Raw genomic sequence first — 22,902 nt, forward strand, 5'->3', positions numbered from 1 at the left:
TGTTTGTGTTCATGAGAGCAGTGTGTTTTTTTCCGGTTTCAGTTTTTCCTCTGTCCTCTGGGCAAATTTTGACTCCCCTCCCCGCCCCTCCCCGCCCCCATTTGCCCTCCGAGCTGACTTGTGTGTCAGCGGCTGGCTACATGTCGGTATCCCCAGGAGTCCCCCCCACACGCCCCACTCCCTCCTGTCCTTCCCGTCTGTCTTGGGCGACTGTAGTGTTGGCACGAATGTTTTCTTCCTATCCGCTTTGCCAAGGAAATGGCATTTTATTTGTGTAAGTTTTCCCACTGGGCTCTGAATTCCCAAAGGGCTGGTCCTCTGTGTTTTTCATCTGACATCCTCTGGGCCTGGTAGAGGTCCAGAAACATTTGCTGAGCGCATAGCGTGTCTCTGTTAAGAGAGGCGACGTTTCTGTTACGGATCGTGGACGGGCTGTGGGGGGAGGTGTGAACAGGGCTTCTTTGTACATTGAGGATGTTTCCACTTCCAGTCCAGAGAACACATCAAAACAAGCCTGTGGAATGACCACTTTGTGGAATATGGCAGAACGGTGTGTATGTTTCGCACAGAGAAGATCCGGAAGCTTGTGGCCATGGGGATCCCTGAGTTGCTACGTGGCCGACTCTGGCTCCTTTTCTCAGGTAGGTGGTTCCAGCATCTTGAGGCCAAATGTGATTTCTGGAGCAGACGCAGGAACAGAGGCCCAGGTCTGACCTGTGTGTGCGTATGATGGTCGTCTGTCCTTAGAGTCTTCCGGTGACTTCCCAGCCAAGACTTCAGAGCCTTCCTGTGTCAGCTGTGGGGCCTGAGGCCTCGGGGCTGCAGTGGCCAACTTGGTCAGTGCGAGGTCTGGCTGAAGTGACCTCCTCTCCTTTAAAAGTGACTTGGAGTCTATATGTAGTCCCAAGAATTCTAAGAGGCAGTGAGGTGTCCTCTAGGGCATGAGTTCTGAAATAGACTAAAACAGTCTTCATAAGCTGGTCACTTGCAGTGGCGCTGAAATAAGTTCATCAGAGCACACTTCCTATGGAACCCTCCTCCCTGGGGACGCATATGTCCCCAAAGGCAGAACCACAGATTTTTCTTCTGTCCTGCTGCTGCTTCCTCCGGTGGTTCTGCCCATTCAGTGCTGGCCTTGTCCGGCCTCAGGCCCCTGCTTCTCGGTGACATCTGGGAGTCTCCCATGAGGACACTTATCGACAGATAAGGCGCAGACTGGGACCAAAATCCTCCACGACTCCCAAGCAGACATTCATCTGTGTCCATGTTGATTGTGACCATTTCGTCCTGTTCGGTAGAGGGGCTGGGAGCAGGAAGGGAAGGCCCCTGTCGTCCAGCGGTGTGACTTTGCTGCTTCTCTTGGTGCTGTGGGGTGCACGGCGAGGAGGTCTGCTCCCCCCAGGAGACTCTTCTGTGCTCACATCAGCACTGAGCCTCCTGGAGGCTGAGCCTGGGCGCCTGGCCTCTGGCCGCTCACTTTTCCTGTCCCTCCCTCATGGTGTCTCTCACCCGATCATCCCTCTCTTGCCCGAGAAGCCCAGGCTGGCAGCAGTCCTGGGGAGCCACCTGCCACCAGCCCCCGGGAGGGGACACTGGCTTAAACCACAGGTGCCCCGGTGCTGGCCACTGAGTGATTAGAACCGTCCACGGCGTGCGCTCAGCCCGACGGCTTGGTGGTGGCTGGGCTGTGTCTGGACGTCCTCACACCATGACGCCAGCCCTCTGTTTCCTGTTGGCAGCTTGTTGGCTCCTTGGTCATTGTTGCTGTTACTTAATCGTCATGGCACTTTATCATGTTCTTCCCACACACGTGCTCAGTAGTTTCTTGTCGATGCTTGCAAATTGCATGTGTATGTATGTAAGTGTACACATATGTGTATATGTATACATGTACACACACGTTCTTCCTGTTACCAGGCAACACAACTTATGAAAAGCATATTAATAAAAATATTTCTAGTATGAGCTTTTCCCCTCTCTTTGTAAAAGGTTATTCTTAGAAAAGTCATGTTATTTCTTTTTTTCTTTCCTTTTTGTTTTTGGCAGAAATGAAGTCCTTTTGGTTGTGTGTGTTCTCAAAATATTTCATGTCCCTCAAGTAACGAGACCCCACTGCGGTCCTCTGACAGGACAGGCTCCCACCCCTTGTTGACACTATCCTGGTAATTAGTCCTCTTGAAAAATTCCTTTTAAATCGTCAGATGCCATCACCGATCTCGCCTCGCATCCCGGTTACTATGGTAACCTGGTGGAGGAGTCCATGGGAAAATCTTGCCTGGTGACAGAGGAGATAGAACGGGACCTGCACCGTTCCTTACCGGAGCACCCCGCCTTCCAAAACGAAACGGGAATCGCTGCGTTGAGGAGAGTTCTGACGGCCTACGCCCACCGGAACCCCAAAATCGGGTACTGCCAGGTGAGGGCTGCGCTGAGAAGCAGACTGCTTTAGTCCAGGTCTCCTGTGGTTCGGGCCATCTGTACAGAGGACTGGTTCCTTCCCCTAAGGAATGGATCGAAGGAGGCCGAAGGAAATCCTGTCCGTAGAGTCAGACAGGCTGATGCTTGGAGGTTAGAAACGTTGCCGGGTGTCTGAGGGGCCTCATGGGTGCTGCGTCCACACGGGCAGTGTCCTCACGCCCCGTGGACCTCCGCGGGGGGGACGGCCTTGATATGGCTGCTGTGGAGCTTTGCTTGTCTGGAACTTATAGGGGTGATAGAAAAAAGGGCAATGCTATTTGAGGAGGAAAAAGATGTTTCCCCCGAGGCCTCAGGAAGTTTGCTCAGTGTACTCAGGGAAGCACTAAACAGCACAATATAAATGGCAGTAAACAAACAACAAAAAGCCCCAACTTAAGACCCACTTAGAGGATTTACTGACATTTAAAATTATTAAGATTTTTAAACTTTGTTTTCCTGTGAATAAGCAAAATGCATCATTACCAGATGGGGACAGGGACGGAATGGTGGCTGATCACTCAGCCTGGTGTATCGTGTCGATAGGACACGTGGTCATTCCCCTGCACACGCGTCCTGTGGTTAAGGTACGCTGGATCGTGACTTCTGTGGGTCATGTGGGCTTGTGTGTTTTTTAACGTCTCTGTGGCCCTGTGCAGTCTGGTCAGTAACGGTCCCCTCCCCCCGTGAATCCCCGAGCAGTCCATGAATATCCTGACGTCCGTCTTGCTGCTCTACACCAAGGAGGAGGAAGCCTTCTGGCTGCTGGTCGCTGTGTGTGAGCGAATGCTCCCAGACTACTTCAACCACCGGGTCATCGGTAAGCCACCCCCTCCGCTGTGCCTGGGGACAGTGACAGAGCCTGGGCACGGACGCTTGTCACCCATGCTGCTTCTAAAGTCCGCGGTGCCACGCAGCTGCCCTCTGCACAAACACGGGCTCTTGGATCTGGAAAGCCAATGGTGTAGTTCTCTGCACAGTCCTGGAATGAGGCAACCTGATCACTCTATTGCTACAAACATGTACAGATTTTGGATTAAAGAAAAGCAAATGATTTTACGTGGATAGCTGAACTTACAAGAAGGACAGAAAAATTCTAGGCTCGAGAAACAAGTCGAAAAATGAAAACGAGAGAGATTTTCCCATGAAGCTGAGGCCTGGGAAGGGAGGGCGCTCTGCAGACTGGAGGGGACAGGCAGGGAGCAGACCGGTGCCGGAGAGCCCCGCAGTTAGGCCCCACCTACAGGGCAGACCTGGAGAACGCCTCCCACTGCGTAAGCTGACAAAGCTCATTGGTTGCTGCCCGGGCTCTGGGCAAAGCTGGGATGCCACTTCTTCAAGCACTCGGTGCCTCTGTCTTTTGTATGGTTGACATTTGCATTTGTACTAAGTCTGGTGCAGCAACCTCCCGGTGGAGAAAGTGACACAAACGTGCTTCAGTGACACCCTTCCCGGGCACTTTGCAATGATCCAGAACTAGATGAAGGTAACCCAAAATCAGGGGGACAGCAGTAAGAGCAGAAACAAAAGAACCACCTTGAGGCAGAATGTGACCAAGGACTGGGTGCAGCGGGAAGGCAGGAAGAAGGGCTTGAAGGCTCATGTCCTGAGAACTGAGTGGAATAAGGGGGAGGGCTGGCTGTGAGGGAGGTGGCCTTTCGGTATGACTGACCGTGTCCCCTGGCTCTCTTCAGGTGCCTGAGTGGTTAACTGGCTTGCGTCCCTTTTCACTTGATAATGTGGGAGGCGGTTCAACGTTGTACGGAGTAGCAAGGAATAGTCAGAAACTTAGGGTCGTGGGAGGCATGTTGTCAGTTGACTAGAGTTGCTATGGGACAGCTCATGCTCAACAGTGACCAGCAGACACTCTGTGATACTGTATGTACTTGGGTGACCCCCACCTCGTACAGGGTGGGACATATGGAACCTCTCCATAACCCGCTAAGTCTCCTTCTGCCCCTTCCCCGCCGGTAACACTTGGCACTGATTTCTGTCGCCACAGATTAATTTGGCCTGTCCTTGAACTTGAACTTGGTATGAATGTAATAATAGAGGCTGTTCTCTTTTGTGACTGGCTTCCTTTGCACAACAGGAAGTCATTGGTGCACCACTAGTTTGTCTCTTCTCCTTGCTGAGTGTTCATACCATCATGCATTTATCCTGTCAGCTGTTGCTAAAACATTTGAGTTGTTTCCAGTTTTTTATTCTAAGTAAAGTTGCAATGAACATTCATGTGTCTTTGTGTGAACACTATATTCTCAGATATTTTGAGTATTTATCTAGGAGTAGAATTGCTGGGTATTAGGTTAGATGTATGTTGAACTTTATAAGAAACTGTCCGTTTTTTAAAGCATATGTAGTAAGTTGCATCTCACACCAGCAATGTGTGGGAATTCCAGTTGCTCCACACCCGTTAACACTTGAATTAATTGTCCTTTTGATTTTAGCCATTCTAGTGGGTAAGAAGTCATGGTGGTTTCATGATGGATACCATGGTGGTTTCATGGTATCATGGTGATTTTAATTTGCATTTCTTTGGTTAATAATGTTGAACATGTATTTTTGTGCTTACTAACCATTTACTTATCATCAGTTTTGAAGTATCTATTCAAATCTCTTGCTTGTTTTAAAAAAATGTTGTTCCTGACTTCTTATTCTAAGTTGCAAGAATTCTTTATTTTGAATACAAGATCTTTGTCAGGTATATTTATTGCAAACATTTCCTCTGAGTTTGAAGTTTGCATTTTCATTTTATTAATGGTATCTTTCGAAGAACATGTCTTTGAAGTGGACGAAGTCTAATTTTTAATTTTTTCTATGGTTAGTGCTTTCAGTGTCCTAAGAAATTTTGCCTTTTTCCTATATTTTCTTTCAGACATTTTAGAGTGTTAGGTTTTACATTTAGGTCTGTGATGTGTTTCAAGTGCATTTTTCTGTGTGGGATGAAGTGAAGGAGGGGTTGAGGCTCTTCCCCACCCTCCATACTGATACCCTTGATTTTGTTTTGAAAATATTGTCCTTTCCCATCGAATTACTACCTTGGTCAAAATGTCAAAACTCAGTTAACGAAGCCAGAGTTCTTTCTGCACTCACTGTGGTGTGCACCTCAGAGCAGTGCTGATTTCAGGCTAACGTTGGAGGGTGAGTCCCTCCCAACCAGTGGCCTTCCCTCCCCAGGGGCCCAAGTGGACCAGTCTGTGTTTGAGGAGCTCATCAAGGAGCATCTCCCAGAGCTGGCGGAGCACCTGAATGACCCCTCAGCCCTGGCGTCCGTCTCTCTCTCGTGGTTCCTGACTCTGTTCCTCAGCATTATGCCTCTGGAGAGTGCGGTGAATGTCGTAGACTGCTTCTTCTACGATGGGATCAAAGCCATCTTCCAGCTAGGGCTGGCGGTGCTGGAAGCCAACGCCGAGGGCCTGTGCAGCAGCAAGGACGATGGCCAGGCCCTGATGGTCCTCAGCAGGTGGGCCTGGCTGCTGGCTCTGTGGCTACCCAGCGGGGGTGGGGAGGGTGGCAGCAGCTGGAACCCTGGAAGTCAGACGGCTGGAGGCGGCAACAGCAGGGGCCCAGCAGGGCTGTCGCTATGGAAGTGTTTCCTTCCACTCTGTCACTTGTCACCTGTGATCCCCCTAGAGCCAGGATGTCACTTGCAGGTGGTGAAGAGCGCCATCTTCCCTCACTCCTACCAAGTGAGGGCGTCCAGGAAGAGAGAGGGCTGTCAGGGGTTTCCTCTAAGGAGATTCAAATGTCTTGAGTCTAGACGGATTCAAAGTGACCTTGAACAGGGACAGGCACCGGGAAATGTTGGAGTCGGGCAGCCAACTGGAGGTTTCCGACATTTTATGTACAGGGGCTGGTGGGTTCCACCAGGCCGAGGACTGGTGTCTCTCGGAGCCAAGGGCAAGTTGGCTGACAAAGGAAGGGGTCCCTTTCAGCATATTGTGGAAGCTTACCCCTGCGTGCATGCACAGAGTTTTGGGTTTACTTCACTGGAGAGTCACAGACCCCAGGAACATACCAATGGAGCCCAGATTGATGAGTCTGGCGTATGGCTGCCTCTCGTTCTCTAACAGGACCACAGTGTTCGCTGCCTTGCCCTCCTCCCAGTGTATGGAGACAGATGAGCTGTGTTTGAAGTGTTGTGACATGTCTAGTGGCCCCTGGGAAGGGAGTACATGTGTGCGGTGCCCTGGTGAAGGTCACCCTGTGCTTTAATGCCAGGTGGTGTGCTCAGGTTTCTAGATCACATTAAGAATGAGGACAGCCCTGGACCCCGAATTGGCAGCCACCATGCCTTTTTCTCCGACGACCAGGAGCCCTGTCCTGTGACTGACATTGGCGACCTGATCCGGGACTCCTACGAGGTAACTGGCCCCGTCCCACCCCCACCCATGGAGCTTGCTGGGGAGATGGACGTCAGGGAGGGTTCCTTCTGTGTCCTCTGCGGGCAGGCGGGAGACTGAGTGGCCCCTGGTCTCCCTGCAGAAGTTTGGGAACCAGTCAGTGGAGCAGCTTGAGCGCATGCGTTGTAGGCACCGGATCAGGGTTCTCCAAGGCCACGAGGACACCACAAAGCAGAACGTGGTGAGTCAAGGCCGCCTCCTCGTGGCCGCTTGCTGACCAGGGTGTCCCTATGGGTTTCTGATGGAAGGATGCCAGCTTCTTTTTTTTTGCATTGAATCAAAAATGTAATAGGTGTGATGTGGTCTGGAAACAGTATGGGTTTGAGAGGCAGACAGATTGTGAGCAAATTAAGCACTGTGAGCCTCTGATTTCCTGGCCCTAAAATCAGGAGGTGGATGCCCACGGGGTGGGGCTGCAGGAGGGAGGATGTAGAAAATGCCCAGCATACGTGGCCTGCCCAGTTAGCTGGGCAGGAGGAACTTCCTGCCTGGGCTGTGTGTTTGCTAGTGTTTAACTTCCGTTTGAACGGTGTTGTGTGTCTGAGGCCCTGCTGTGTGAATCAGAAAGGTTGAGGATAATCAGCCGGGAGAGTTCCCAGGAAGTGATCTTTGTGTCAGAAAGGGGCAGACACTGCTGGGGGGGTGCGGGTGGAAGGGATAGGGACAGGGAAGTAGGCGCAGCGGGGCATCTGCTGTCCCACAGTAGTAGGAAGAGCCCCCTCCTGCCTCGGATCTTCCCAGGGGCGGGCAGAGAACTCATTCCATTGCTCTTCATTCTTTCCTCAAGCTCCGTGTGGTCACCCCAGAAGTCTCAATTCTTCCTGAAGACCTCGAGGAACTCTATGACTTATTCAAGGTATGAAAGTCTGGGAAGATGAGAGAGTGGCAGGCCCTGGGCCAGGCCGAAGCCACGTTGTCCATCTGCCCAGGGGTGTTGTGTGGAAGCCAGAGGGGGCTGTCCTGTGCCTGTTCTGTGACAGCAGAGGCTGGAGCTGCCCCATCTGCTCCACCTGCCAGCTCTGCTTAGCCTCGCAGGCTTGCAGCCCACACCCTAGAGCCACTACACTGCGTTCTCAGTCCATAGTAGACGGGACAGTGACCCTACTGAAACTGTCACCTCATACACTTTTTAATTACCCATAATCCCACCCACAATATATGTACACATATTTGTATATTTGTGTGGCAGGTACACATGCTAGCTTACATTCTGTTTCCCCTGGATGCTGTTAACACATCCCCATGTTGGATGTAGTGTTAATCATTTTAAAATAACTTCACAATCTAGCATATTGGTAATAATTAATATACTAAACCATATTTCTAGTATTTGGGTATTTAGGTAAGATTCTCAGGTCTTGCTACTTAACTCACCCTGCAAAGAACATTTTTAAGTGCGTTGCTAGAAATCATCTTGTGCAAAACAGTAAAAGTGGGGAAGAGCGGCAGATGCACTGATCCGCTCCCGATGCCTTGGCAGTGAGCGGGGAGAAAAGGCAGTTGCAGAAGGCACTTCCAGCCAGCATCAATGAAAGGCTGGCCTCCAGAGCGCGTCCTGCTGGGAACCTGAGCCGCCGTCACTTCTGATCACACATTGCCAACACAGTTGAAATAGTGATAAGCAGCACGTCAAGTACTTCTAAGCAGAGCTTTCCAGGGCGTCCGAACCCTTTGTGTGCCCTGTCCTGGCACATTTCCCTGCAGTCACTGAAATGGCTTGTTGGCTTTTCGATTCCTGGCACTCCTCATTCCTAATAAGCAGGATTCTTGGCCTTTGTCTCTTGTAAACATCACCTGTTTTCGAGTTTTATAGTTTCCTTTTACATAGAGAAAATACAGTCGAAGTTTACTTTGTGTCCCAAGCCCTCTGACTTTCAAGAAGGAAAAACGGAATAGTAGAAACATAAAAGCAGGTAAACAGATGTGCTGTTTAGCATCAGAAGTCTTTCATTTGTTTAGGGTTAACTGTTCTCAATTTGAGAGAATAAGACATGCCACAAATCTGAATATTGCTTTAAATTTATTATAGAAATAAATTTCATTACGTACTAACCATGTCCTTCATCTTTAATACAAAGAGTTTTCAAAGAAGATTGAGCTGGTTATTTCTTGTTTCCTGTCTTTCCCATGAATGATGTGGTTGGCACTTGATGAAATTTATTTCCGTATTTGTAGTTAGCCCTATGAGTCTTTCATGTATGTAGGACTAACTGCAAACATAAACAAGCAAACAAACTGTAAATACAAGATGATTTTCAAAATATATTTCCAAAGGAAATTCCAGTAAAATAGTGTCAGAGTCATGGTGTGTAATTCTGTTGTGCAACAGAGGTGCCTCCTTAATGCACCCAGCCCAGCGCCTTCCTTCCAGGCCCAGAGCCAGCGTCATGCCCACGTAACTGCCCTCCCAGACTGTCCTTTGTCCCATGCTCCTGACCTTCTCTGAATTTCCATGGCTCTCCCAGACTTCACACATCTCAATACTTGATTAAGTACTATGGGGTATGATGTTCTCTACTTAGCTTTTACATACATCTCTTGTCTTCTGAATCAGAATTTCATTCTCAAGGGAAAGGGACACAGAGATACTGTGACATCATCTTATACATGTGTGAGAGGTTCTTGATAAGTAGTCGATTCTGTAACTTCTCTGGGTCCCTCCCTAAGCCTGCAACGTACAGGCGTGACATTCTCTGTATTAACAAGAGTCAGCTCTTACCGTCATCTTTACATATTCTTTCTGATGAAAGATGAACGATGTGGTTGGCACTTAATGAAATCTATTTTTAGTTAATTTAAAGCAATCCGTTTTTTTCCTTTGATGCAGTTCTTTTTTTCTTGAAGTTTTGTTGAGATATCACTGACACACAGCAGTGTAAGGTTAAGTCATACAGCATGACTTGAATTACATATTTTGTGAAATGATTACCATAGTAATCCATCTTCTCCTATAGATGCCAAAAAAAAGTATTTTTCCTTGTGATGTCAACTTTTAGGATTTACTCTTAGCAACTTTCAAATATGCCATAAACCGTGTTAACAATAGTCGTCCTATGGCACATCACACCCCAGTACTTATTTTAGAACTAACTGGAAGTTTGTACCTTTTGACCCCCTTCACCCAATTCCCTCACTGTCCCCCACCTACTTCTGGTAACCACAAATCTGATCTCTTTTTCTATGAGTTTAGGGTTTTTTTGTTTTTTAGATTCCACACGTGAGCTCACGCAGTATTTGTCTTTCTCTGTCTGACTCATTTCCCTTAGCATAATGCCCTCTAGGTCCATCCATGTTGTAAAGCAGTCTTTTCAATTACATGAATTCAGATTTGTGATATCCACCTGCTGTTCTCCCAAATTGAGAACAGCTTCATTAATCTTATCTTTCCAAATAAGATGTGAACAGTATAACTGACACTTGGTGTCACAGGCTGTTCCTGGAGACACGCAGCCCCTGAAACTGGGCCTTAGGGCTTCCATCAGCCTGCTCTGCTAATGACCAGTGATATTCGTTCACTGTTGCTGGACTACCAGGCCCCAGAGAGCTTTTGGTCTCTAATACTATTTTGCTTGCTTTCATGTTGTGGTTAAGACTTTTATTTTCAAAATTTAATTAAAAGCACAATGTAAAATTATTCCCTCTCTCACCTACAATCCTACTTTGTACAGGTAATTACTGTTCACAATACGGTGACTCTTTCCTGATTTCCCCCGCCTTATCTCTCTCTCTCCACACACACACACACACTTTTTCCCACATAAAAGTGAGATTGTACTGCACATGATGGCCTGCAATTTTCTCATCATGGACATTTTTCTAGCGCAGTACCTATAGATCTCTTGTCACTTGTTCTTTCTTTCTTTTCTTTTCTTTTCTTTTTTTTTTTAACTTATAAGAGTTTATTTGAGCCAAACTGACGACAATTGCCGGGAAGCAAAATCTCAATGGATTAAGAAAATGCTCCCTCTTGTCACTTTTTTTTTTATTGGGGTGACAATTGTTAGTAAAATTACATAGATTTCAGATGTACAATTCTGTATTACATCATCTATAAATCCCATTGTGTGTTCACCACCCAATTTCATTCTTTTTAATGGCCGCCTAATTTCATGGTATGAACTATACTTTGGCTGAACTGTACTTTGACATTCACCAATTGAGGGACATTCGTGTTGTTTCATATGTGTTGCTGCTTCATACACAGTGCTGTGCTGAGTGCACGCCTTTGTGCCTTTATCAGGACGTGGGTGCTGCTGTTTTGTATGATGGGACGCACAAGCCACATTTCTGCCAATACTGCTAGTGTTCTGGATTTTTCAAATTTCAGTTTCACTGCTGATGTCTAAGTGCTCATTTACCACATGCTGCACTTACCCACCGTTGACTATTATGGATCTCTTAATTTAAATTTGTTTACACATGAGTGAGGTGAAGTACCATTTCAGGAGTTTATTGGCTAGTTGTATACTTCTCTGTATCCCCTGTCCACCTAGTCTTCTACTGGTTCGTTTTCTGTAAACCAGTTAGATTCGTCCTTGGCCTACATACCAGTATTATAACCATTTTCTTCTGGGCAGGATTCTGTGGGCCTTTAGCATCACAGGATACACAAATACGCATGGGAATTCCTAGTGTGTCATGAGTTTTCAGGAACGGAAATTTGTTAGACCTTTGTGGTACTTTTTACAATCCTGCAAAGGACATTTAAAGAACATGGCTGCAATGAAATGTGACAGTAAAATTGTAAATGGCATTTAGAAATGTCCAAAATGGAGAGTATGTGCTGGCACTTGTTTCTGTGCCATCCCTATGGGCGGAGAGCACTGGAATGGTGAGGAATCTGCAGTCACTGACTGTGCCAGTGAGTTGAGATGTCCCCAGAGGTGACTTAAAAGATGTTCTGTGAAGAGGCTCTGGGTCCTCAGTGACAGGGCCAGTTTGATTGCTTGAGTTTCCAGTCTATGCCCAAGACCTGAAATTACCTTTTTTGTTTTTAATTCTTGGAACTGCTAATAAAGCCAAATTTCAGACCATATAAAAAAGTATGCAGTAGAGACCTGCTTCCACATCCAGGTCTCTACCCCTCTGATCCCTCCCCAAGGTAACCAGTGTTGCTCGTTTCTTTGCTATAGATTCATCTAGCACTTTTCTGATTTTCACACAATGTGATTTTAAGAGAAAATATCAGATTAAAAGTTGTGTGTCTTCTATAATTAAAACTATGGCAGCTGAAGTGTACATTTAAAAATAGTTAAAGTGGTAAATTTTGTTATGTATATTTGCTATATAAACATACATTAAAAACTTAAAAGAAAAAATGTCAAGATTACATACGCATGTGGGCAAGGAACTGCAGGGTGACAAGAACACTTTCCCATGTCGGGTTAATGATCGTAATTAGTTTTCGTTTGTGTTATAACGTTGCTGACTCAGTACGTAGGAATTTTACGAGGCAGTCAGTCACGAGAGGCCATGTTCGCCTTGGCTTGTCAGTGTGCTGTGCTCTCACCATGCCTCTCCCCCGTTTGAAGAGAGAACACATGATGAGCTGTTACTGGGAGCAGCCCCGGCCTGTGGCCCCTCGCCACGATCCCAGCAGGCCCTACGCGGAGCAGTACCGCATAGATGCGCGGCAGTTCACACACCTGTTCCAGCTGGTCTCTCCGTGGACCTGCGGGGCCCACACGGAGACCCTGGCGGAGAGGACGTTCAGGCTTCTGGATGACAACATGGACCACCTCATCGAATTCAAAGCGTTCGTGAGCTGTCTCGGTAGGACTGGGGGTCTTGGTTGCGGTGACTTGAGTCTGTCAGACTTGAGTCTGTGAGTCTGTGAATACAAGACGAAGTGGACTGTGGAGCAGGCAGGTCCACACAATGAAATGTACTTGTGACTGGCCTGCCATGATTTTGTGATTTACAAAAAGCGCTCTGCAGGCTCCTCGCATGACTGTTTTTGCTTCCTCAGAGGGGGTGGGGAGAGGGGCCCAGGCTCACACACAAGGTCATAGACCTTGTTCTCCGTGGCGCCCAGGGTGTGGTGGTGGCTGCGTAGGGGCCATGTTAACATTTGCACATAAAATTAAAATCTTACAGAAGGTAGGAAGCCAGAGTTCAGAAGGTTATCTTGTGGCTCAACAGCCACCAATCACCACCACCTTTCACATTTTCATTTCAAACTGTGTGTCGGGGCAGAGGAAGTGTTGGGTCAACAAGTGTTGACCTTAGGAAGTTCTCTCCGTGTGAGTGTGTGTCATGACAAGTATATAACCATTAGCATTTACTCAGTCTCTTTTTTTTTGGCAGATGTTATGTATAATGGAGAAATGAATGAGAAAATTAAACTGTTATATAGGCTTCATATCCCTCCAGGTAAGAAATTCCAAGTAGAAACATTAGGCTGTCCTGCCTTGACACAAATCAGCTTTGTGCACAACACTGAAGTCCTTTTTAACTTTTGGACTCGAGCTAGCGGGTATTTTTAGTTTTGGGTTCCTGATACCAGACTGGAGCGGGCCCTGGGATGGTGGGGAACCAGGTTCCCGGGCCCCACCCACTGCTGACTCACCAGGCCTGAGGACCACACCTTGTGACCCCTTGGCCTGTGGAATGTGTGGGGAAGCCAGGCTCGGGGCTGTTTTACCATACTGTTTGTGAAGGGTCATGTCATTTTTCCAGCATGGAAGACCATGCTTCCTTCAAATTTAAGCAGTAGTAACTAGGAACAAGGAGCCATTTTGAAACCTGTGGGATCAGACTTGGGGTTAGACTTAAGGTATTCTGTGGACCTCGAAACTGATAGATGTGGACCAGGAATTCCAGAGGGTCTGGACCTCAGTGCCTGGTCCTGGTGCTGGACGAGGCCTCTGACAGAACTGCCCAGCGACGGCGCCTGGCGCGCTGTGAGGTTGCCAGGGCCACGAGATCCTAGTGGCTTTTAAAACTAACACCTGTACAGAAGTTGAACATGCATGAGGACATTATTAGTGGGCTTTCCGGGCATCGCCCTGAGTTTGGCCTTTACTGAGTCAGCGTATATGTCATGCACATGACCTGCAGGGAGCATTCTGGAGCCACACACGGCTCTCTTCCACCTTCCCTCGGACCCGTTGCTTTAGTGCAAAACTGTTTGGCATCAGTGAAGTTTTGCCTTTTATGCCAATATAAGTTTTTCATTTAATTAGACCTTATTTTTCACAAATGTTTTCCTCCCAACATAGAATATATGCATAATTATTCCTTTATTATCATCATCATCTTTTCATAATCAACATATCTGGTGTTGCTAAAGAGAACATGGAGTGATTTTATTTTATTCAATTTTATCTTGATTTTTAAGTAAGCTTTGTTTTGGGATAATTTTAGATTTATGAAAGTTGCAGAGTATAGATATCATTCTTGATGTATCTTTAAATTCATTCCTGCTTTTTGATATTAACATGAGATTGAGATTTGATTCTTAATCTAACTTCATACTGAATTATTTTTCAAATTACAAGTTTATTTCTAAAAGACATATTTTAATTACATTAGTTCATTAAAGGCACTTGTCGACCTTCCTGGCTTTAGAAAAATCAATTTTTCAAAACCTTTTTGAACGTACATGATTCTAGTATTTATATTGTGTGACACTGAATTTAAATTAAGTGGAAATTAAGATTTGATATTTTGCTTACCTATACTTTAACATTTGAATTTTTTAGGCAGTTAAAAGTCTTAAGAATGCAGACCCCAAAACCTCTATTTATACACATCAATTTGGCAAGGCCACAAAACTCTAAAATACATTTAAGTACTTTTCACTTAACCAGGTTTAATTTAAACAAATTATTTACATTCCACCATAATGAATAATTCTTTGATGAAAGTTGAGACAAACACACTAGACAGAAAAAACGTTTTCACTCACTAACTAGGAAATACACGGAGAATCACAGGTTAGAATTTGTGTGCGCGATGAATGACGTGTCTGACTTGCCTGATGGGATGGGAGGCGGGGTACTACTGAGACACATCAGCACCTGGCCTCCCATGCCCACCTGTGTGGAGCACCTGGACCTCGGCGGGGGTCCGGGAGGCAGAGGGCTTTTGCGAGCTTGCTCACAAAGGATCTGATACAGCTCAGGAAGCAGGGAAACGCTAGGCCCAGGGCCTCAGTTCCGGAAGAGCTCACTGCATTGGCTCCATGGTGACTGCAACACCATTTAGCAAAGAAAATAAATATTCCAGATGATTTGATACCATATCAGGTGACATAGGGATGAACAGTGTTCCCTATTATTAAATCTGGAGTTTTCATTGCAGATTGATACATCTACGGATATTGGCCATTTTGCTCAGTTAATTACACTAATGAGACTTCCCGAAGACAGTTTCCTGAAAAGAACATTCGATTCATTAGGAAGAAGCATCAAAACAAGCCACTGAGAATGCTATGTGGGCAATGGCAAAAACACAAACGAGTACTTGTGCTGGAGGCTTTCTGTAAGGTACATACACACACACACACACTCTCTCTCTCTCTCATTTAAAAAGACTGAAAATGTTGAAAACCTCAATGAACTTAATTGCAAACTGAAAGAGCACATGAAAATATATTAACATGTACTGAGAGTATGGGTTCAAAGCCAAAATTCCACTTCGAAAAGAATGAGGTTATAAATGCTTCATTAATGTATAGTCAGTGTTAAATTGGAACCCTGAAACATAATTATAGGCTAATACAGCAATACCTGTGGATGAATGAGGAAAAGCTTTGTTGTTTTGAAATACTTGATGTGAAAAAATGTTGGTTGGATTCCAAGTCCAGTTGTTATGAGCCCCAAATTTTCAACATTACATTCGTTACTATGGGAGAAGCTGTTTGATATGCAGAGTGACCACTTGAGGTAAAACAAAATGTCTGCACCATTCAAGTTCTAGGTAATGACCAGAAAGGAGTTTCCATCAAGTAGAGAAAAATGCCATTTGCTTCCACCTTCTCGTGGTGCTGAGTCTGTTTTGAAGAGGTCATTATTTAAAAGTCATAATCAGGAATTGTATGTAGCCATTTCAACATTAGCATGAAAACTAGTATTTAAAAAAAAAGTCCTGAGTGTGCTAAGATTACAGTACCACTTGATCCATTCTGTTGACAAAATCTGTTTTGTTTCAAGCCCATTATAAAAGAATGTACTTTGGAAGTTTTAAGTTCATTTACTTGGAGTGGACTCACTTTTCTAGACCTGTGCAGTACAATTGGAAATACACATTGCTTTGTCAAGAGGACCTGCAGATAGGTACTGACATATGCAATCACAGATTGCACAGAATACCCACTGTGGATGAAAACCTGCGCAGTGTTACAGAATGGGATATTCGTGTTTGAAGCTAACATCAACAGGACCAAAGATGCAAGCACGTGATGAATAACGTTGGCCTAAGAAAAGTTTGGCACTCAGGTTACACCCACCATCTTGGTTCTTCACTTTTTGGTCATCCTTTTCTTTTGGTTATACTAAGAAACAACATGGAAAATAAACTCTAATCTCCTGCTCTTGGATGTGCCAGTAGGTCAAAATATGTCCGGGCATCTAAGAAACTGAAGGATCACTACACTGCTCTAAGGACCAAACTATTAATGGGAATGGCCCAGTGTAAGCACGAGGGCTCCCAGATGAAGTGCAAACGGATTAGCTAAATGATGACCCCGGCCAGGATCAAGAACTTCTCCCAGAGAATGAAAATGATGTGAAGATTCAGTTGGAGAAAGTAATGATTGTGAAAATGGATGACGTACTGAGGAAACTTGCAAATGTAACTTCTCACAGGATACAAAAAAAATGAGTGTTTACATCCCGGTCTGACAACTTAGGCAGTACTGACACCAACCACATCAGAAATGATACCAGGCACACCTGATTTGGTGACAGACAACAGGCTAGATGAGATCTGTTTTTGGACTGGGATTGATAGTTGAAAATACAACTTGAAGATTTTGAAAATTTCGTTAAGACTGTAGAACACAAACCTCCTAAAAAAAGCTTTTGTGAAACTGAAAGTTTGCACTGAACTTTTTAAAAGAGAAAAGTGAGGTGAAAATTTCTGATATGATCCAAATTGTCAGAAAGACACTAAGAAATTGGATTTATGATCCCAGCATCGAGCACTTGTTACACCTCAAGTGATCTTTTTACAGTAGATACCTGAAACGCAAGCTGGACACGTTAGTTGATTTGCTATCAATGACTTGGATGTATCAGAAGTCCTAATACAAATGCAAGTCCTATAATTTGATTGCTTTTTCCAACCACTGTGGAGGGGTAGGAGGCACTATGTTGCCTTTGCAAGAAATACGATGGGGAATGGTGTTGTGATGACTGTAACATCTCCACGACATCTGAAGGACAAATTGTGTTGAAAGCAGTACTCTGCTTTCAGATGACCAAATGTAAATCATTCACCAGTTTAACTTGTGCCGTCCTTGAAGTGAATGACGCAATGAAAACTTTTAATAGAAAGGTCTCTTACCCCATTTAGTCTTGAATTATAGAGTGGAGTACAAAAATAAAACTCCATTTGTTAGTTCAAGCAGCTCATTTAGAAAGGCTGAGAGTACATTTAACAATTGTTCCCTAATGCATTGTATCCTTTATTTCTGATCATAAGTAGGCTGTTTCTTTCAGTGGACTCCTAGCCTCCTGCAGTGTCCCTCCTGTCCAGTCTAGGTGACGTTTTCTATGTGCTGGAAAGGGGTTGGAAGTACTGCTCTGTGGTTGGTTGGCTTCTGGTTCCTTGTTGCTGTTGATTCTTCACCTGCCTTTCTGGACACTTGCCCATTCCTTGAATTAATCGTTCTACTGTGTTCTCGTGACAGTTGTGTATTGGTTCTTCTGTTGGAGCATTTTGTTAGAGTAAGTTGTGTACATTTCTCCTGTTTGATATACCATGCTCTTTGAAGGCAGGGACCCAGTATTCTCTGGACTTCTCAGGAGCTATTACCTAGGAAATCCATTTTCATCACGATTGCCCCAGCTACCATTCAGGGTTTGTAATTTCCCTCCTATTCAGTTTCTGAGTGGATTCTCACATACGTTACTGTGTAGAATTTGTTTTGGGCAAAGTTGGTAAAAAACAAACCAAAAAAAGTAATGAAAAAATGACTCAGTATCTTTGTTACAGGAAAAAAAAAAATCAGAAAACCCGCCTCCCTCCCCTTCCCATCCCAGAAACCTACTTTCTAAGGCAGGAGGGTAGTTTATCAAGGCTTTGGTGCCATCTTGTGGATATTTGTTCAATCACAACTGAAGTTTGCCTGTGATTTCTTCTGTGAAGGGCTTACAGTAAGCGTCAACCTTTTTAAAATAGGAGGATCCTGTTTGTAATCCCCTTTAGCTTTTTCGTAACAGCTTTATTGATCTACAGTTCACTTGTATAATCCAGTGACATTTAGTATATTCAGTAATACAACTATCATCACAATTTTAGAACATTTTCGTCACCCCAAAATAAAAGCCCATGCTTTGTAGCTATTGCCCCCAATCCATTTTTTCCGTCTACAGATTTGCTTATTCTGGTCTCTTCACATAAATGGAATCATACAATGTATGCAGTTTTGTATCTGGCTTTTACCTGGTAGGTTCATCCATGTCGTAGCATGTTCTGGTGCTCCATTCCTTTTTATTGCTGAATTTGATATTCCAGTTATGGGCAAGCCATAACTTCTTTATCCATTCACTCACTGATGGACATTTGGGTTTGTTTCCACTTTCCGACTCTTAGAAACAATGCTGCTACAAACAAGTGTGTACAGGTTTTTGGGTGGGTATGTTTTCATTTCCCTTTGATTTATACCTAGGGGAATACTGCCAGACTGTTTTCCAAAATGGCTCTAACACTTTATATTTCCACCAGCAGTGTTATCAGGGTTCCAATAATTATTTTTGTGTATTTCAGGAAAACTTGTAATGATAAAATGCTGTTTTAGATTCAGTAGAAATTATGTAATGTAGCAATATATGCTCAATATAGAAAAATACTATGAAGTTCCAATTACCTATTGTCCCACCATCCAGGTTTAGTGTTTATTTGTAGTTTGCTTGTTATATATGAATTTAAAGTTTACAAAAGGGGATCTTGCTACATCCACTTTTCCAGGTCAGTGTAAACTTATGTATCATTAATTACAACAGTATCTACATAGGCCCAGGAAAAGGCATTACTTAGTAAGATGTTTTGTCTCTCCAGTGTTTGGAATACACCTGGGTTCATAGACCCTAAAAAGATTTAAGCCCACAGGATGGGGGCTGCCAGTTTAGCCTTTAGTTCTTTCTTACCTAAAAAGCTTTGATTTTGGTCAAGACAATAATTTGATTTTTTTTTTTTTAAAGCACTCACTGAAAATGACCGAGACAGCCAGTCACCATTAAAGAATCCTCTGTTGTCAACATCAAGACCCCTGGTTTTTGGGAAATCAAATGGCATGTACCTTTTTTCATTATCTTTTTGTCTCTTCATTGTTACTTTCCATCAGGCACACAATTGTGAGGAGCAAAACTTTGTGCTTTTCTTAGAAGCTGACTTATCTGCTCCCTCCTGAGATAACATTGCTTTCAGAGGCCAGAAACCTTCCTTAATCTCAGTGTAAGGAGTCACTGCCCCTTGACCCTACTGCCATGTTTATTCCTCTTGCTTACACAATTTTTCAGGGGTCCTCTTGCAGGGAGTCCCTAGCTGCCAGTCCATTCGTGGTCAGTTGCAAAACAATCCATGATATCACCTGAGCTTCTCAATTTGTACATGGATTTGCTTGGTGGAATTCCTCTTCCCTCACCAACCCCTTCCACATATTCTTTTTTGCTTTCATTGAATTTATTTAGACTAAATTATGTATTGTTTCCTTTACCTCAGGCGATGCAACTGATTATCAGAAACAGCTGAAGCAGATGATTAAGGATTTAGCCAAAGAAAAAGATAAAGGAGAGACCGAGTTGCCCAAAATGAGTCAGGTATGGACTTTAATTGGCACACAGAACAATCTATTTTTGCCAAATGATTTGTTCAGATTAAGCCCCTTTACCTCCAAAATCATAATCAAAGGATTCTGTAACTTCTAGCTGAACAGCGTGATGAAATATTTAAATAGGATCCATTCAGTCAAAGTTCTTCAAAACAGAAGGCTGCCATACCCAGTCTTTGAAGTTTTTGTATCAAATTCACTTACTCAGGTTACAATTTACTCCCTCGAGGATAGATGCATTTAAGGGCAATGGAGCATTTAAGGGCAGTGGACGGATACAGCAACCCCCTACTCGCCAGTTTCTTGAAAATCACCAACTAAATATAGTACTGATGAGTCTCCGAAATCTTGGTATTAATACAATCTCCACAAGAGTGTTCTCTGCCACATTCAAGCATCCTGTGAGGTGGCAAGTCATTTTATTTTTTGAAAAGGGTTCCTCCCAATGTTTGGGAAATGTAGGCTTCAGGTTGAAACTGTTCCTTTACTGTGGGACCTAAATCTTTCTTAGTGCCAATATGTACTTTGGGCCTTTGGGGGGAATATAGCATAGTCTGTCTTTTTTGACCACAAACCATCTTGTGGGATTCATTCCTGAAATATTTGAGAAATGTTGCTCTACTGTGGGGAGTTGCTTTCAAATATATTTTCTGCTCCCTGGATATAAAGCCAGTTAAATCTCATCTCCCAGAGCTGTCAGTATCCTTTCTGACATACATTAACATCAACTCCCCCCCCCCACCCCCCCAAACAAAAATTGGCTGTCAATATCTTGCTTTCATTTACGGCTATTTCTCCCAAATCACTACGTATTTATTAAATGAGTCCCCCACCGTTTTGCTATCCCTAGTCACTGTGCAGCATTAATTCCACACACAGCATCTCATCACATAGATTCCATTGTGGACAGGAGTGTGAATTTGAGGAAGCACCAGGCACCAGTCGTCCGTTTTACAACCTTGAGTTGCTGCATGGGATTCCACCAGAACAAGCCATAATTTTAAACCATAATAAACAGCTGTTCCCTTTTCTTCTACTATACATCCCTATAAACAAATGTGTTTGGATGCTTTTGGATGCATGTCTAGAAGTTGACTTGCGGGTTAAAGGGTGTGCATATCCTCTCGTTTGTGCACCTTTCTTAATAGTTGCCGTGTAGACAAATAGGACTGTATTTCCCCAAAAGTAAAACTTAGCCAGACCATCAGCTCTAATGCATCTTTTGGAGCAGAAATTAATGTATTGACCCAGTCTTATTTTACTATAAAACCGGGTCTTATATATATTATAAGACCCGGTCTTATATTATTTTCGGGGAAACACGGTAGCACACCTGAGTGTGCTGAAATTCTCTGGAGTCAAAGGGCAGAGTTTACCTCCTTACATTCGGCTTCAAAAAAGTTTTCCAAGAACTAAGTATCAAGTTTTACTAAATGCATTAGATTTCTATCCTGGTTATGCTGCTGTGTACTTTCTTTTTATTCCAGAGAGAATTTATCCAGTTCTGTAAAACTCTATACAGTATGTTCCACGAAGATCCAGAAGAAAACAATCTGTATCAGGCCATTGCCACAGTAACCACTCTGCTGCTGCAGATCGGGGAAGTGGGGCAGCGAAGTAACAGTTCTGGAAGCTTCTCCCAGGAAAGTGGGGGGGAGCTGCAGGCTGCATCGCTGTCTCCTGAGCAGGACTCGGTTTTTGCAGACACAGACACTGAGACGACACCCCAGGACTCCGGGGCACTTCCTGAAGAGGCAGAAGGGGACTGGACTGTGTCCCTCGAACATATTTTAGCTTCACTTCTGACTGAACAGTCATTAGTCAACTTTTTTGAAAAGCCATTGGATATTAAATCCAAACTTGAAAATGCCAAGATCAATCAGTACAATCTGAAAACCTTTGAAATGAGCGGCCAGTCACAGCCTGAACTCAAGCAGGATAGCGGTTTGCTGAGGAGACGAGCCTGCCATACCAAAGCTCGGACGACAGTCTCGTGGGTGGTCAGCCCATAAACTCAGACGCCAGTCTAATTCCCTTTGAGTATACTTCCTGTGCTGGGTATCCAGGTAAGCGACACCCTGACAGCCCCAACTGTGCTCGGGGGAGCTGACGAAACCCTCAGACACTTCTATTTATTCTTTGAGAATTACCAGTTTCACTTTGATCAGATCTGCTGAAATGGGCACTTCTGCTGTGATTGTTCTCAGATGAACAAGAGCCCCATGTATCATGCTAACCCAGAGCCAAGAGGCGCCCCAGCGCTCGTTTTTCACCTGGATACTGGGAGGTCAGGAATGAAGTTCACTTTCAAGATCCAAGAGCCACTATCTGTGCAATTGTGTTTGGCTTCTTTTTGCACTAATTTTGTTTCAATGCTGGTAATTGAAACCATTTTAATATATTTGATTGTATTCACTTTGTCCTTACAAAAACGTTGTGTACAAACCATGCTTTCAATGTTGGCCTCTACGTTTTTTAATAAGAAATTTTTGTATTGACTTTGGTCCTTGTTTAGACCTGATACTTATTGGAGTGACTAAGGCCTGGATTGTGCCAGTGAACAGATGAGCTGGAGCTGTCCCCTCTCTTTCCCCTTCCCCTCCCCGAGCTGTGCACTGCCACTGCCGCCGCCACCGCCACCACAACCACCACCACCAGGGCTTCAGCAGTGAGCCACAGGGTGTAAACACTAATGTAATAGACTCCTTGCAACAACCTTGCTTTCAGGCTGAATCCAGCAGGTTCTGGATCGTATAAGATTTACTTCTGAGCTTTAGTTCCATGTAAACTGGGACTGAAAATGCCTCATGGGGCCCTTACGAGTAAGTGAGCTCAAGTATTAACTATTAACTGTACATGTATTGCAAGTGAAGCATACTCTGGTTACCCCATCGAAAATCAATTTTTTAGGGGACAATTCTATACCTTTTGACAATCATACTCAATACATTCATAGGCAGAAGTTTAAGGACATAAATAACACCAAGTGCATTTCATTAAATCTAAGATGCTGTTAATTGTATCATTTTAATTTGTTGACATGAAACG

At 44.5% G+C, this 22,902-nt stretch overlaps 1 protein-coding gene across 2 annotated transcripts in view; it reads left to right on the plus strand.

Moving 5' to 3' along the window:
* TBC1D8 (TBC1 domain family member 8) overlaps positions 1-22,421 on the plus strand; it is a 98,757-nt gene extending 76,336 nt beyond the window's left edge. For both annotated transcript variants that reach the window (XM_081069229.1, XM_081069228.1), the window contains exons 9-20: positions 491-641; positions 2,202-2,416; positions 3,157-3,274; positions 5,632-5,917; positions 6,689-6,818; positions 6,940-7,038; positions 7,645-7,713; positions 12,389-12,629; positions 13,164-13,229; positions 19,226-19,315; positions 19,746-19,843; positions 21,342-22,421. In XM_081069229.1, coding sequence (XP_080925355.1) covers positions 491-641; positions 2,202-2,416; positions 3,157-3,274; positions 5,632-5,917; positions 6,689-6,818; positions 6,940-7,038; positions 7,645-7,713; positions 12,389-12,629; positions 13,164-13,229; positions 19,226-19,315; positions 19,746-19,843; positions 21,342-21,866 — 2,088 coding nt within the window. In that variant the 3' untranslated portion in view covers positions 21,867-22,421. The remainder of the gene's footprint in view (positions 1-490; positions 642-2,201; positions 2,417-3,156; positions 3,275-5,631; positions 5,918-6,688; positions 6,819-6,939; positions 7,039-7,644; positions 7,714-12,388; positions 12,630-13,163; positions 13,230-19,225; positions 19,316-19,745; positions 19,844-21,341) is intronic.
* The last annotated feature ends 481 nt before the right edge of the window (positions 22,422-22,902 follow it).

This window comes from Rhinolophus hipposideros (genome assembly GCF_964194185.1).
Source record: "Rhinolophus hipposideros genome assembly, chromosome: 12".
Lineage (NCBI taxonomy): Eukaryota > Metazoa > Chordata > Mammalia > Chiroptera > Rhinolophidae > Rhinolophus > Rhinolophus hipposideros.